Raw genomic sequence first — 15,334 nt, forward strand, 5'->3', positions numbered from 1 at the left:
AGCCTGGCGCGGTTATCGACCGTCACCACCAGCGTGTTATCCTTGATCAGTTGATTCCTAATGCGACCCTGAAAACCCGTTGAGAACGCCTGATAGAACTGCTTTTTCAGCTCTTCCTCGGATTCGACATGATTTTTCAAGACTAAATAGGCCTGGATAGGGTCCCACGATTTGCTGAAGTCATGATAATCCGCTACAGAGGAGACACCGCCCTTCTTTATCCATTTATCAACTAGATTTGCAACGTCGCGCTCTGTGAAAACTGCCGTGTCCACGTCCGCCCAATAGGCGAGCATGGCTGCCTTCAGTTTGGACCAGTCGGGCGGCTTATGCCCCTCCAAAGTCTCGAGAACAGCTCTCGTCTCGCCATTCTCGACGAAACGCACGACTTGACGGGCCTTGTCGTAATCTGAGGCTTCGTCTAGCTCGGCCGCTAGCTCGTAGTCGTCTAGAAAACGCTCAACGTTTGAGCCGTCAAACTTCAGACCGTCTTGCGGTTTTATTTTCTTCATTTTGACGGGTCGAGGATCTCCCACCGCGTCGGCCATTGCAAGCGATCTGAAATTGGAAACAGCCAGGCGAACGGGGGCGGCTCACGAAGTGGCGATGATGCTTTGACAATGTAGAAGCTTCGGCGGTGCTACTAAGTGGAGGGGACTTACTTTTATACCCCTAATGCCCCGCTGCTGAACACCTAAAAAAAAACAAGAAAAAGAAAGAAGCCGGATCCTGAAACTACTTGATCCAATGAAACGAGGGCTAGTCCTCTAGAAGAGTGGCGAGCGACGGATGCGGTCGGTACTTGAGAGTGGCGGAGGGAGAAGAGCCGAATAGGTTCAGCCAAGATTCTCAGGAATTTCGATGGATGATAGTGTCAAGAAGAAAAAACAAAGAAGATATAACCGCCGAACGGCCTCAAAACCACAGTAGCGAGACTGTAAATCTTGAGGTCGCTGGTTCGATCCCGGCTCGGGGGACCAAATGAGAGACTCCTGTCCGTACAAGCGGAGGCAGTCGTGTGAGGGGATGGGTGCTGTTTAGGCTGCCCTTGTGGCTGGGTGGTCCGTGGTGATGAGCGCTGAAAATGGGGGGGATCAGGGATAGCTATTGGGTTTTGGGTGGTTTTGAGAAGTTTGCTGGGGGTTTGGATCCTCGGCGGCGGTTGTTTTGTTTGAGGGGAAGGGAGATGTGATCTTAAGGAAGAGGAAGGAAAAAGATCCGGAAAACTCTGATGAAGGATGATTGGCGGGCGGAGCCCGTAAGTTGAAACTCTGAAGATAGGATCTATGAGCTCAGTGATGGTCCGTATTCTGGGGATCAGAATGCCATGGCCACCCATCATCCAAGTTCGAGCTGAACTTGGACTCCGGGTGACATGTCACATACATTTCATCACATCCTCCGCGCGCTACACGCGCACACACTCACAACAAACAAGAGAAGCAGGAAAAGAGAACATAACACAAAGAAACAAGAAAAGCACAGTGAGATGAGGCAGAAAGAAGAGAGCCAGAGAGAAGAAAGGAAGAAAGAAAAGAGGAGACAGAAAACACTCAAGACAGGCAAAAACAAACAGAAAGAGACAGAAACCAGAAACAAAACAAGGAAATAAACCCACAGCACATGCTGTGTTAGGACCAAGAAAAATGAAAGAGTTAGATGGCAGGGGACAGGGGAAGTGAAAGAGGGGAAGGAGTATGGAAGAGAAGGGGGTGGAAGATGAGGAGAGGGAAAAGGAAGGGAAAAGGGGAAGATCTTGAGAAGGGAGCCAGTTGAAAGTGGGAAGGTGGAAAGTGGGAAGGTGGAAAGTGGGAAGGTGGAAAGTGGGAAGATGATGGAAAGAGGGTGAATTCTTGAAGGTCTTGAGGATCTTGATGAGTCTTGAGGAGTGAGAAGCGAGTGGAGTCTTGGTCTTGATGTTGCTGGCGGCGGTGATGCTCCTGAATAGCTGGCCACAAGAGGGGCCACCACACCGCGCGCACACGTGCGCAACAAAACAAGAAGAGAGAAGAAAAGAAGGAAACAAAACCAACAAAACAAAACAAACTAAGACAAACAGGAACAAAACCAACCCTCCACATAACCAAGCCTCTCCAACGCGCGCATATAGAAACAAAGAAAAGAATCAGAAGAAAAATAGGAAAAGAAAAGAGGACACAACAGCCAAAACAAAACCAGCAGAGGGAAAAAAAAAAAGAAAAACATGTGAGGTTCTTGATCCTGAAACGCCTTGAGGACTTATTGATCTTGACGCCGCGCGTGGGGTCTTGAAGTCTTGCTAAGCTTGAAGTCCCGCCGGATATCCTGCGCGCCGGCGGCGCCACGAGTATGGTCACCACACCGGCCATCGAAAGGTGACACGTATACCCCTCGGTGGCCTGTCAGTACACCGGCCATCAAGACAAAAACACTAAACTCTTGATGGCCCGTACTGGCCGGCCATCGAGAGCAAAACTCTTTTCTCGATGTGTACACACATCACCCTTGATGGCCCGTCAGTACCGGCCATTGAGAGGAACATAATACACTCTTGATGGCCTGGACTGATCGGCCATTGAGAGGACATGCGCATCTCGCACAGTGACCCAACTGGTCATTGAGAGCAAAGCGCTTCACTCTTGATGGCCAGTCAGCGCAGGCCATCAAGAGTGTAGTATATTCCTCTTGATGGCCGGTACTGACGGGCCATCGAGTGGGGTGTGTATTTCCTCTCGATGGCCAATCAGTCCAGGCCATCGAGAGTGTATTATGTTCCTCTTGATGGCCGGTACTGGCGGGCCATTGAGGGTGATGTGTATACACATCACCAAGAGAGTTTTGCTCTTGATGACCGGCCAGTACGGGCCATCGAGAGTTTAGTGTTTTTGTCTCGATGGCCGGTGTACTGACAGGCCATCGAGGGGTATATGTGTCACCTCTTGATGGCCGGTCAGTAGCGGCCATCGAGAGTATAAATAGTGCTTTACTCTTGCTGGCCGGTACTGACCGGCCATCGAGAGGGTGTAGGGTGTTCCTCTTGATGGCCGGCACAGACGGGCCATCAAGGGAGCTAGGTGTGTGTGTCCCCTCGATGACCGGTTAGCACCGGCCATCGAGGGAGTGGTGCTCTCTTGCACCTGCCACTGAGAATGGCAGGTGACGAAATCCACAACAGGTGACGACACACCCGGGGCGCAAGTTTGAATTTGAGTTTGGATTTTGTCAGCGCGACAAAATCCGGGTTACGTCAGCTGTTTGCTGGCGGTGTAGTGCAGCTGTCAGGAGCGGCCTCTTGATTAGTTCGGACCACAGACTAGGTGGTTCGAGCCCCACAGTAGCCATATTTTTGGCTTCGCTGGCCTCGGGGCTCCCTCTCGGCCCAGCGGAGCTGGCTCTGGGTGGCGTCACAGTTGCGCCCCTCAAAGTGAGAAACGCATCATGGGCGACCCGGCGGGGCGCTCCTGGGACCATTAGACTCGCCCCCGATGCGCCCCATCAGGGCGTCACTAGGGCGATAAGTTACCAAGCGCCCTCCGGGCGTTCCGATCTTGCAGGGTCCCGGCGACGCCCCGGAAGCCGCCCCCGGGGCGTCGGGTTCGACCCGCTGTGTATACATACCTCGAGAGGACACATCCTTCTCGATGGCCGGTACAGACCGGCCATTGAGAGAGAGGGCACCACCCTCTGGCAGATCTGTGCCGGTCATCGAGAGGACACAACCCTCTCGATGGCCGGTACAGACCGGTCATCCAGGGGGTACATCTGTACCGGCCATCGAGAGGCTTGAGTCCTCTCGATGACCGGCGTTGTGTCCTCTTGATGTCCTACCCACCGGTCATCAAGAGGCATGTGTCCTCTCGATGACTGGCACAGAGGACACATCTGTACCGGGCATCGAGAGGACACTGTACCCTCTCAATGACCGGTCCGTACCGGCCATCGAGAGGGGTCTGTACTCTCGATGACCGGTCTGTACCGGCCATCGAGAGGGATGTGTCCTCTCGAGGTACAGGCCGGTCATCGAGTGGGCTGTGTCCTCTCGATGACCGGTCTATACCGGCCATCGAGAGGGTTGTGTACTCTCGATGACCGGTTTAACAATGAGGGATGAGGCCTGAGTTGCTGGAATACCTGGGGTTGTAAATCTGGCAGGTATTCTGGCATCTCAAGCCTGCGGAAAAGTTTCTATTACAAGGGGAGTCAGATCTGGCACTTTACACGGCTGTGTAAATTGAAGGGAAGTCCTCCAGTCAATGGAGCATCACATTTGTCTGAAAGAGTGGTACCACTCAATTGGGATGTTGGACCCAATCCCATATGACAATGTACCTCAAGATGACATTGATTGTGATTAGTTTTTATTTTATTTTTTCTCTGTTTCCTTCCTACAATCAAGTACAAACAACAACAACATTCCTTCTTTTTTCCCTTGTCTTTATGGAGGCTACACAAGAAGAAGTGTAAAACCGCCCAGACAGACAACTCTCTGAACTGAATCATGAGTTTTGCCCAGGAAGTGGCTACCCGTCGGACCTCTCGAGTCAATTACCCGACCAAAGAGGTCGGGTACCTCCCGCGCCCAGCCCGACCGTTTCGGATAGTCGGGTATACCCGACCGGGGCGTGGTCGGGGCCCAGCCTACTCCCAGCCATGACCATTTGAGAACGATCTTACCTTTGAAAGTTCCAGATGCTAGTTAACCGGTCATTCAGCTTGCCATCAAACAAAACTCTCAAGACAATCTATGTGGCCATGTCTGGCGGCGTCGATTCGAGTGTGGCGGCTCAACTAATCAAAACTGCACACCCTCACTCGAAAATCAAACCAATCTTTGTCAGAAGTTGGTCCAATGAGGAAGCCACAGTCGACCATCCTTCAGACTCTCGCATCAAGACCAACTGTCAGTGGAGGAAAGATTGGAACGACTTGATTCAGGTTTGTCAGCAATTGTCCATCGACCCCCCTCAACTGGTCAGTGCTGGGCCATTCGTATCATTCCATCCTGCAAGATCATCAGGCCATAATCAGATATGTTGATTTACTTTGGGGTAGATTGACCTCTCTAAGGAGTACTGGAACCGCGTCTGGGACCCGTGCTTGGAGATCTGGGAAAAAGGCGGAAGTTGAGTGCGTAGTCGACTTCGGTGATCCAGAGCCTGAACTGGAAAGCTGACCAAAGTGTTGGATTTATTGTTTTGCCTACAATTCAGCTCCCAATACTGATGTGATGTGCAATCGGTGTGTATCCTCCCATCCCAGTCACATTTTCTCTCCCCGGGAGCATGTGGAGATGATACAATCAGGCTAATTCATCGCTCCCCTCTTATTGAGACGTGGTCGAACAGGTTCATTAAATTTGGAGTCCTTGCAGAACGGATATTTCAAGATGATCCCAACAGTCTACTAGCTACCGGTATTTCGTCTATCAAACTATAGATCTGAAACCAATGGCAACAAGCAATAGCATTCTAATCAGATCTTCGAGTTATTCTTTTGAAGGTCATTATGCACGTTTGGCGTATCAACCCCGGTTGAAGTTGATGAACGCAATTGACAGGCGCAAAGATCAATCCTATTATCTCTCAACTACCTCTCCTGAGGTGCTAAGTCGCACCATCTTTCCTCTTGGTACTCTGACTAAAGTTGAAGTAAGAACCATCGCTGACGATCTCGGCTTGGTCAACTCTCAGAAGAAGGAGAGTATGGGTGTATGTTTTGTCGAACCCAGTATTCGCAAAGGCCAATTCAATACGTTTTTGGGTAACATATCCATAATTTCGTCTTTCTACCAAGACCCTTGCTGACACATTCTTGATTTAATCAAGCTGAACATCTCAACCAAAACCCCGGGAACATCATCAGTAGAAGTGGAAAAGTATTAGGAACTCACCAAGGCTTGTGGAATTACACAATTGGTCAACGTTGCCGGATACCTTCCCAATCAACGAAGATGTTTGTGTCCGGAAAAGATACGAAGAAAAGTCAAATCACAGTTGTCCCTTCTCAGTTTGCCGTCTTCTTATTATCATCACCTTATCAGACGATTGAACACATGTAAATCCAAAACTAATCAGTAATTCACCTACTCTGTTATCCAAAACAATCGACTGTTTGTCGTATTTTTTTTAGCAATCATGCTGATCTATATTCCACAATCATTCACTGTCAAGATTTCCATTGGATCCATCCCGATTTTAACACCCAAGCTGGAAGAAAAGGACTAACGGCCAAGATCAGGACAGGCAACATCAATCCAATCCCGTGTTCTGTGCAAATTTTGAAGTAAGCTTTCCCTTTTCATCTGCTATTAGAAGAACCCCTTGGCCATTTTAGGAGGATTGTAATGTGGCCAGATCATATTTAAGGCTAGAGATTTCAGGTTACAGGCTCCCTGTGCAGACAGAGCAGGCAAGCCTGAGTTGAACATGTCTGGTGCCCGACCTTATGGTTTTCTGAAAGCCATTGCCTGACCTTGTTTCTTTCCATCTTTGTTTCTGTATTAATTAAGCCCCGAAGGTTCCGAGATTCGAGTTGAGTTAGACAAAAAAGAACATGGCGTGGCGTCTGGCCAAGTACTCGTTCTTCAACAAGAGGATGAGATTTTGGGTGGAGGAGCTATCAGGCTTGCTTATAGGGATAAAACCCACGAAGAAGTTCTTTACCTTGACCACAGTGTCAGCTGAGGGGGGCCAAAAGCCTTATCCCAAACCCAATTGGTCATTTCATCCTAAACCCAATTGATCATTTCATCAGTTCCTCTCTCAACCCATGCATGTCAAAAAAAAGCCCACAAAGGGCAAAAATTGTTTGTATTGCTTTGGATTGTACTCTGATGGAAAGTGCAACCGCTTTCATGACTCAGATAGTCGAAAAATTAAATCCTTCTGTATGACATCACTGATGTCACCTACTTCATAGTTCTTTGGAGGTGAATTGTTCACGCCTTCAATTTTTATATTCTTTTTATTCTTTTCCCCCAATACTGAAATTTATTCTTTCAAATTTCAAATTGTCAAAAACTCCTGAGATTGTTAAGGTATCTGATTTTTACCTGTAGCAGTATTGTAATGCCGCCAAGTGTTCATATATGATTGTGTTCCCTCAGGCTTATACTTGAGAATTGTGTTGCAGTTTGGTCCAATCATGTAATTGCCTTGCCGTCCTTCTTCACTATTGGTTTTGACCCCACCTGTTGTCTTCTTCCTTTGCTGAGATCCAAATCTCTCCAGCAAATGCAGTGGTAATTTCTGCCGCAACTAACTCCCACAAGCCAGCAAATCTGAAAGGTTTCACAGAACTAAGATATAATTTATTTCTTCATTAGAGAAAACAATGGGAAGTTACGTTATCCAGTTTGCCTCAGTGTGATTTAGTTATCCAGTCCTATGTGATGTGAAATCCAACATAAATTGAATCTGTGGGTGTCAAGAGAAAGGTTTAATGTTGGTTAACAATATGGATCCCAATTTATTCCAAGGAAATCATATTTTTGATGTTAAAATAACACTTTTGTGACCAAATATCAGCTATCTGGTCTACGTTACCCAGACAACTGATTTTTGGTCACAAAAGTGATATTTAAACATCAAAAATAATAGTATCTTGGAAAAAAAGGGGGACCATACTGTTAATCAACATTCAGCCTCTGTTTTGACACCCACATGAAAAAATTACGACCGGAGGCAAGCGGAGCGGGGAAGGAGGGAAGAAGATTGGCTTAGCCGATAGCAGACAAAGTCTGAGAATAGGACCAGATAACTCACTTGAAGGGGCTTAAGTGCCTTCGCAGATAAGACAGAGTGCGGGCTCAAGTGCGCACAAAGGATCAAGATGGTCAGGACTGATGAGTTTCTTTGCTTCTAGTCTAAGGTGTTTTACATAGACTAGACACAAAGTGTTTGACTTGTGGGTGCAAGTTACTCAAGCATAATGAATAAGAAAAAAGTCAAACAGAAGAAAGGAGACATGAAACAAGTGTCATGACATTGAAAGAAAAAAAAGGTTAGGAGAGCTGAAACAAGTGAAATTCCAACACCACAGATTGAATTTATGTTGGATTTCACACCCCAGAGGACTGGATAACTAAATCACACCTAGGCGAACTGGATAACGTAACTTCCCATTGTTGTTAGAGAGGTTGATCTGGCATGTCCAGAGACTGAGAAAGAGAAATAAAGTAAAACAAGGTGTACCTAAGAGCGGATCTTGGCCGTCTCTGATATTGATAAAATGTGAAGATAGATTGATTGGGAAGGGCTGCGGTGCGGCTGAGAACATCTATGGATGCTTGGGACTAATGCACCTGTTTGAGGCAACTGATAGTTTAGTCAGTGCTTATTCTTCCTTCACGGAAGATTAATAAGACATAGGCCCTGTTTGGCTGCTGCGTTATACGTCATAAATGGTTAAATTTATAACACCGCAACCCAAATTTTGCCCCTGTTGCCACCAAAAAATTTGAAACCCCCAGGGGTCGCGCATCATAAATTCAACAATTTATGTTGTATAACCCGGCAGCCAAACGGGGCCATAGATATCTTACTTAGGGTCAAACGGCTAAGCGCTTAACACAGGCCAATGCAACTCGCAAGAATGCCGGAGCGGATGCTGTCTGTATCATCATTAAGCTCCTGATCAGTATTTCGCATCTATAGTAGGCTCTGCAGCAAGGAACTCACCACTCAAAGTGGATTTGGATATTCTCTTGCTGAGGCTAGAACCAGTGCGGTTTGATTCGGTGTTGGTAAAAAGCGCGCTGTAAAGGAGAATTAAAGATCCTGTCAGCACTGCTTGAACTAGCTGGGACAGTACAGCAATCTTCATACCTTGATTGAAGTGGAGGTTGCTTGTGTGAAACTCCATAAAATATTATGTGTCCTATGGGAGTTGAACCCATGTCTCTTATATCCATGTCAAGTGTACTAACCACTGTACTAAGGACGCTTGGATATGAATGGCTGCAGGTGGGTGAATGAACATCCACTGGTGTCACATGAAGATCCCTAATTGAGGGTAAGACCTGTCATGAATGAGTGACACCAGCAGGTATGATAAAGCCAAGAGTAGCAGAACCACAGCCTGACAGCTTGTACTGCTTGGGCACTTCTTCTGCTGATGACGTGGCTGAAAGAAGGGGCAGAGGATTTAGCTCAGCTTAGTCCTACTGCCTGGGAGCAACATGCATATGCATGCGCCTGAGGGTCGCGCGGACTCACCTGTCCCCCTTGCGAGTTTAGGGTTCAGTTCCTTGTGCTTCCTTGCCTCTGGGCCTGGACCTGAGTCTTGACAAAATCCACCCTCTCATACAAGTTACACAAACCTTTGAACCTACATCAATGGCTGAGTCACTTGTGGGACAAGATATTGTGGATCCTGATGTCCCCAAGACTTTTTCAAAACATCTGGAAATTCAAACCCTTATTACACTGCTGCGGTCCACATTCAAAACCTTATGGATCAGTGGGCTCCACTGACTGCAGTATCTATTGTTGACGCGGTATGTAGTTTCAGATTTTTCTTCTTCAGTCTCATCATGCTACAGAAGCCCTATTTTAATGGTTGGCTATTCCACTCTGCTTAAGCAGAGTTGCTACAAATAATATTTTCTGGATTCTTAGACTGGGCGCCTTCAGCCCTGGGTAGTTGCTCTAACTAGTATTTTCCTCATCTTATTTGTGTGAGTGGAACTCTTTCATAGAGATTTAATTAATCTTATACTATCTGTTATGGGAAGTCCAATTTGCATTCACCAAAACATGTCAAACTAGAAAAATAATTCTATCAGTTTTTTGGTTATTCCCACTCAGTAAGACAGTTTTTTTTTTGACTTGCCCGGATATCAAAAGGCAAGTATGGCTCAGGTGGCTCAGACGACCTCTCTGTTGAACTTACTATTACTGGCTATTGCAATGACTGACACACACCCTTTTTGTAGTTGCCATTGGTCTCTTGGTCTTGAATAATCAAACAATGTGTCTGATAATGGCCAGCTTATTGTTGGCTTGTTTGAGCGCCAAGTTTGTGGCATTTTTCTTGGCAATATATCATTTCACTGTCTGTTAATCAGAACGTAAAAGAATCTTGATTTATGATTTATTACCTAATTGAAGCCGACACACTTGGAAGAGAGACAAGTTAGAAGAATAAGGCCCCGTTTGGAGCCGATATAATCCAGGCGATATATAAGTTTTTTTGCATGACATCCTATGTGACATCTGATCAGGTCCGCCAAAACTTGATCAAATGTCACAAGTTTCCAGATTATATTGCGCAATTATATTGGCTCCAAACGGGGCCTAAACAATAATGAGGAAATAAACGAGGAACCAACATTGTGATCAACAGAGACTTATGAAAGGCAGTTGTTGAGGATGGATAGAATAGGGTGAATGGAAAGAACAAGGTAGGGACAGAACTGAAAGAGGATAACATCAGTGAAGAACCAAGAGTCAAGTATAGTGTTGAAGTTAAATCTCACCAGACAAGAGTGGAAGGAGTTTGAGTAAAGAGGAGAAAGAAAGAAGAATAAAGAATGAGATCAAGGGTGTGATTGAAGGTTGAGAGTGTTGTGAGTTAAGGGTGTTGAGGTTGATAGGGTTGATAGAGGGTTGAAGTCAAGTAAGTTGAGAAGGAAGGGGGAGAGAGCGAGGAATCAAGGTCAAATTATGAGCATACACAAATGAACAGACATGACGCAGAAAGGTGAATTTCACACAAGTGATATGTCTGTGATTTTTACAGAACGCGCTCTCAGAGAAAATTGACACAACACATGTGCTAAAATTTCTCTAAAACTATGATCCTCTTCATGATTCATTTCTGTAGGGTGCTGATAGCATATTCCTGATCCTTTCAATTGAGTGGCTCCCTTGCTTTCTATTAGGATGGTACATGATTGCTTGTTTGTCAAAGAAGTTGTTGAATGATATTATTATTAGTGCTTCCCAGCTGACAGAATGTCTTGACTCGCCAATTGTACACACAGGGTGTTTTTATGGGGACTTGGATCAGGTGTTTTTGAAGCAGTGTGGTGGCCAAACTCGTGGAGGCGGTTGTACGACTCAAAAGTGGTTGTGAAACCCTTTTCCTGAATGGAGAAGGGGATGAAGGAGCAAGCTCTGCCCTTCTATACTACCAGCTACAAGACCCACCAAGCTCAGCTTGGCAAGCTTGAATAAGGTGGTAGGAGTGGTATGCTCAAGATGAGTTTTTTTGAGACACCGTATAAAGAGTTGTTATTGATATGTAAGGTTTTTTTATGAGTATAGTTGTAAGTTGTACAAGGTGGTGAGTGAATCACTGGTGAGTAATAAACTGAGGAACTACAAATGGGGGGGGGGGGGGGGGGGGAGAGAGCTTCTTATATAGAGAAATGTGAGGGATTTTAGCTCCAGGGAAGCCCCAGTGAGGTATTTTAGCTGGCCTGGGCTGTGTAAAAGTTATGCAAGGAGTGCATGCATGATGCGGGGAACAATGGCATGTGACACAATAAAACAAAAAAAAGTGGAGGTGAAAGTTCTAGAATGTGTAGAACAATGGCACAGACTCCAGAGGCAGTGCTAAATGATGTCATGCCAATAGCAAACAAAGACAAACTAATATATGTACACCAGGGGAAACCTGCGGCACTCTCCACACTGCAAGAAAAAATCTAGAAACTGCCAGCAGTTGACATGTGGCATACTCCAGGGTAACTGCCATTGTAACTCAACATAATTGCATCATGCCCTGCCATGCACAGTCACTGTGCACATTGCACAGTGACTGAATTCACCCTTGGTTGAAATAAACTTTGAGAAAGGCTTGAGTATCACCTCAAGCTTCCTTTCAGCTTCTGCATCTCAACTGCTAGCAGTTTCCAGAGTTTTTCTTGTGCAAGCCAATAATGGCCAATGCTTGACGTGGGTCCAACAAACTGACGGTGTTGGCTTGCTTTTTTGGACACGCCTTTGTCGGGCAATGAGTCCTGTTGGACTTGAGCTAAACGGTTGGTCAAGCCAACAGGTTCTTGCTGGCATGTCCGGCCCATTGATATTGTTGGCCTGCTTTCCAGGGCCAGAACTGGTTGGCTGGGCAAGCCATGCCGCCGAGTTGAACCAACTGCCATGCCAACACTGTGTGTCAGTGGTGTTGGCTTGACATGTGGGTTGGACAAGTCAGACCAACGTAGGTCTGACCCCCCGCCGCAAGGACCTGGCAGTCAAGCCGGACTGATCACTGGCGTTGGTGATCACGCCTGGCTCTGACAATGGCTCAACCAGACGATGGTGTTGGCTTGATGCTACTGGCAAGCCTCCGTTGGCTGGTTCGCCTTGTTGGATGCTTATTTGACCCCCAGTCAAGCCAACAGGGCCATCAGGTTGGCCCAGCCTGGCGATACCGTTGGCCTGCTCAGCAGGGGCGAAATTGGTAGGCTGGGTAAGACATTCCACTTGACTGACCGGAATGTCATGCCAACGCAATGTGTTGCTGGTGTTGACTTGACATTCCGGTTGGATGGGTCAGACCAACGTCATTCTGACCCTTCCACAGCGTTGGCCTGCCCCCACAGTCAAATCCACGGCAAGCAGGTCAAACCTGACCCAAACTTAACAAAGTCCCTCGAGACTTTGGGCCCCCGGGGAGGCTGAACTCGCGAAGCAAGCCTCCATCAGGAGGGACTTACACCGTACCTCCCCACATTGGCACAGCATGAATGCCACTTTGATTCCAGTTATGTTCACAGCTGGTGAACAATTGTGGTCTTGTAGGGCTGATAGCATCCTCTGAGAGAAAACTACACAAAAAAACAACCACCCAATGTGCACACAAGCTGCAAGGTGTAGCGGTCAAGTTGCGCACTGCTTGTAATTCCAGCTGTTTGGGGATTTTTGTGGAATTTCTGTGGGTGGCATGATTTTCGCCAAACACCTGAAATTATGTAGGTTGGATAGGAAAAATCAGGCCTACAACCTAAGCTATTTTATTCCAAAGAATGTCAAGGGGGCAAGGAATTATAAAGCTTCAAAAATTCCTCCCAGCCAAATTCATATTCTTGTCACGCCAAGAAGGGGCAATAGCGCGCAATTCCCTCCTGCTGAGGGCTATTGGAGGCTTGCTTTGCAAGACCAGGCGCCCGCAGCAGCGAGGGACTTGGGTTAAGTTCAAACCTGGCCACGTTTTGACCCCGCAGCCAAGCCAATGCAAACCCAAAGCTCAGATGCGAGCTGTGGTGTACTATTTCGGATTGGGTCAACCCAACGGCTGCCTGAACCCAACCCAACAATTTTACAAGTCGGGTCGGGTCAGGTTTGGGTCATGTCATTTTCTTTAAGAACATGCCCGAACCTGACCCAAAACCTGACGGGTCTCAGGTAGGTTTTGGGTTGGCCTGACCCATTTACACCTGCATGTGTTTGTTCGATTGTTGTGTAAACTTTCTGTTGTAATTTTGTAAGTACAACAACCCAAAACTTAGATCCAGAGGTGATTTTGTGGATTTAAGAAAGCAGGATACATAATTTTTGGAGCTTTGCCTCTTGAAATTTTGGAGGACAACCGTGCAGGTAAGAATAACATGCGGCATCAGTTTGGGTACAGTTTGAGAAACCATTTCCTTTCAATAAAGATTTGAGAGCACTAATTTATGGCTTGAATTAGGGGTGCCTCATGATGACATGTTACTTGCGATTGCTGTCACTAGCAAGGCAGGGCACGTCTTCATATTGCTAATACAATAAAGGGCCTCTCTTACTTAGGGCGCGTACCATAGCGCCCGGTAAATTTTTGGAAATTTGATTTCGGGGGAAATCAAATTTCACCTCTTCACAAACGGAAATGGGACTGCCAAAATTTATTGCCTCCGATTTGGTGTACCATGAGCAACCAACTGACCCACAGACCCGATCTACTGCACTGACAGCACTGGCCACCGATAATTCTCACCCACCCTTGAGATCATGTATACAACCCCCCCCCCCCCCCCCACTATTGACCACATCATCCCCTAATCCATACTCAAGCCATCCCACTCACCGTATCATCCTCCAACCCGTCAGATCCTACCACATCTCATCCCTTACAATGGACCCAGCTTTTTTGACCACAATCATAGCTGTCAGTGTTGTTGCCCTCCTTCTTGCCAATCAGTGGAAAGATGGATCACCATATTATAGCAACGGTGGCCAGACAGCCTATGTAAAATTTGTTTTGAATCTTGCCTGCAATGAACTTTTTGAAGAAATTACCTCCATGAAGTGTACTACATTCAACATCCTCATTGACGAGCTTTGGGAGAAAGGCTTACTTGGAGATGGTCGATCCGTATCAGTTGAAGAGCAAGTCTTGATGTTCCTCAACATTTTCAGGTACAACAATTCAATTCGTGAAACAGCCATCAAGTTCCGTCGAGGTCTCTATACTGTCAACCGGTCTGTTTTCATCTAAATCCACATCTACATCTACATCCTGTTGATTTTCAATACACTGATACATCTCTAATCCAAATATGTAGCTACTTTTCCGAAGTAATGGATGCATTGTTTACACTCTACCCAGACTATGTCAAGATCAATCCGCAATCAATTGCCATACCGTATCATGTCAAAGATAAACCGAAGTTTTCTGCATTCAAAAATGCCGTTGGAGCAGTCGATGGGGTGCTGATCAAAGCCCATGTCCCTACGAGCAATCAAGCATCTTGGCAATGCCGTAAGGGATACTTGGCGCAAAATGTTCTTGCCGCCATAAACTTCTGTTTTGAATTTATCTTTGTCCTTGTTGGGTGGGAGGGGAGTGCGCACAACACACGTATGTACATTGACGCCTATGCAAAGGGACTCAAGCTCCCAGGCAACAAGTACCTGCTTGCTGACGCTGGATACGCCCTCCAAGATGGGTTGATGACTCCATTCCAAGGCGTTAGATATCATCTCAAGGAGCAGGCAATTGCTTCTCAGCGCCCAACCAACAACAAAGAGCTATACAATCTTCAACATGCTTCCTTACGCAACACTATTGAATGCATATTTGAATGTGTTAAGAGAAAGTTTTGCATCCTTTCATCCACACCAGAGTTGGACCTCAAGAAGCAAATACGCCTTATATACACTCTCTGCATGCTTTGGAATTTTATTTTCAAGCATGAAGGCCACAACCCCATTTTGGACAATTCAGAAGAGGAGGATACCAACACTGACTTCAATATTGCCCCATCAGAGGAAGAGAATACAACTTGACCCAAAACCCTAGATGACACCAGGAAAATAAAATAGTCAGTTGATGACAAGTGACATTACACCAGCTCCAGCCAGCTACCCACCATCTATTCAATATCTATCCACTATCTACCCCAATCTCCCAACCATCTCCTCAACTT

At 46.5% G+C, this 15,334-nt stretch overlaps 2 protein-coding genes across 2 annotated transcripts; both read left to right on the plus strand.

Moving 5' to 3' along the window:
• Nucleotides 1-4,731: 4,731 nt before the first annotated feature.
• PtA15_14A8 (uncharacterized protein) lies at nt 4,732-6,662 on the plus strand (the record flags this gene model as incomplete). Its single annotated transcript, XM_053163262.1, has 8 exons — nt 4,732-4,950; nt 5,032-5,101; nt 5,190-5,217; nt 5,325-5,392; nt 5,479-5,739; nt 5,805-5,985; nt 6,109-6,261; nt 6,488-6,662. 8 exons carry the CDS (start codon nt 4,732-4,734, stop codon nt 6,660-6,662), a joined length of 1,155 nt encoding a protein of 384 aa, XP_053026683.1.
• Nucleotides 6,663-13,794: 7,132 nt separating this feature from the next.
• Nucleotides 13,795-14,059, plus strand: PtA15_14A9 (uncharacterized protein; the record flags this gene model as incomplete). Its single annotated transcript, XM_053163272.1, has 2 exons — nt 13,795-13,918; nt 13,980-14,059. The coding sequence occupies 2 exons, from the start codon at nt 13,795-13,797 to the stop codon at nt 14,057-14,059; spliced, it is 204 nt and encodes a 67-aa protein (XP_053026684.1).
• Nucleotides 14,060-15,334: the final 1,275 nt, after the last annotated feature.

Source organism: Puccinia triticina, chromosome 14A (assembly GCF_026914185.1).
Source record: "Puccinia triticina chromosome 14A, complete sequence".
NCBI lineage: Eukaryota > Fungi > Basidiomycota > Pucciniomycetes > Pucciniales > Pucciniaceae > Puccinia > Puccinia triticina.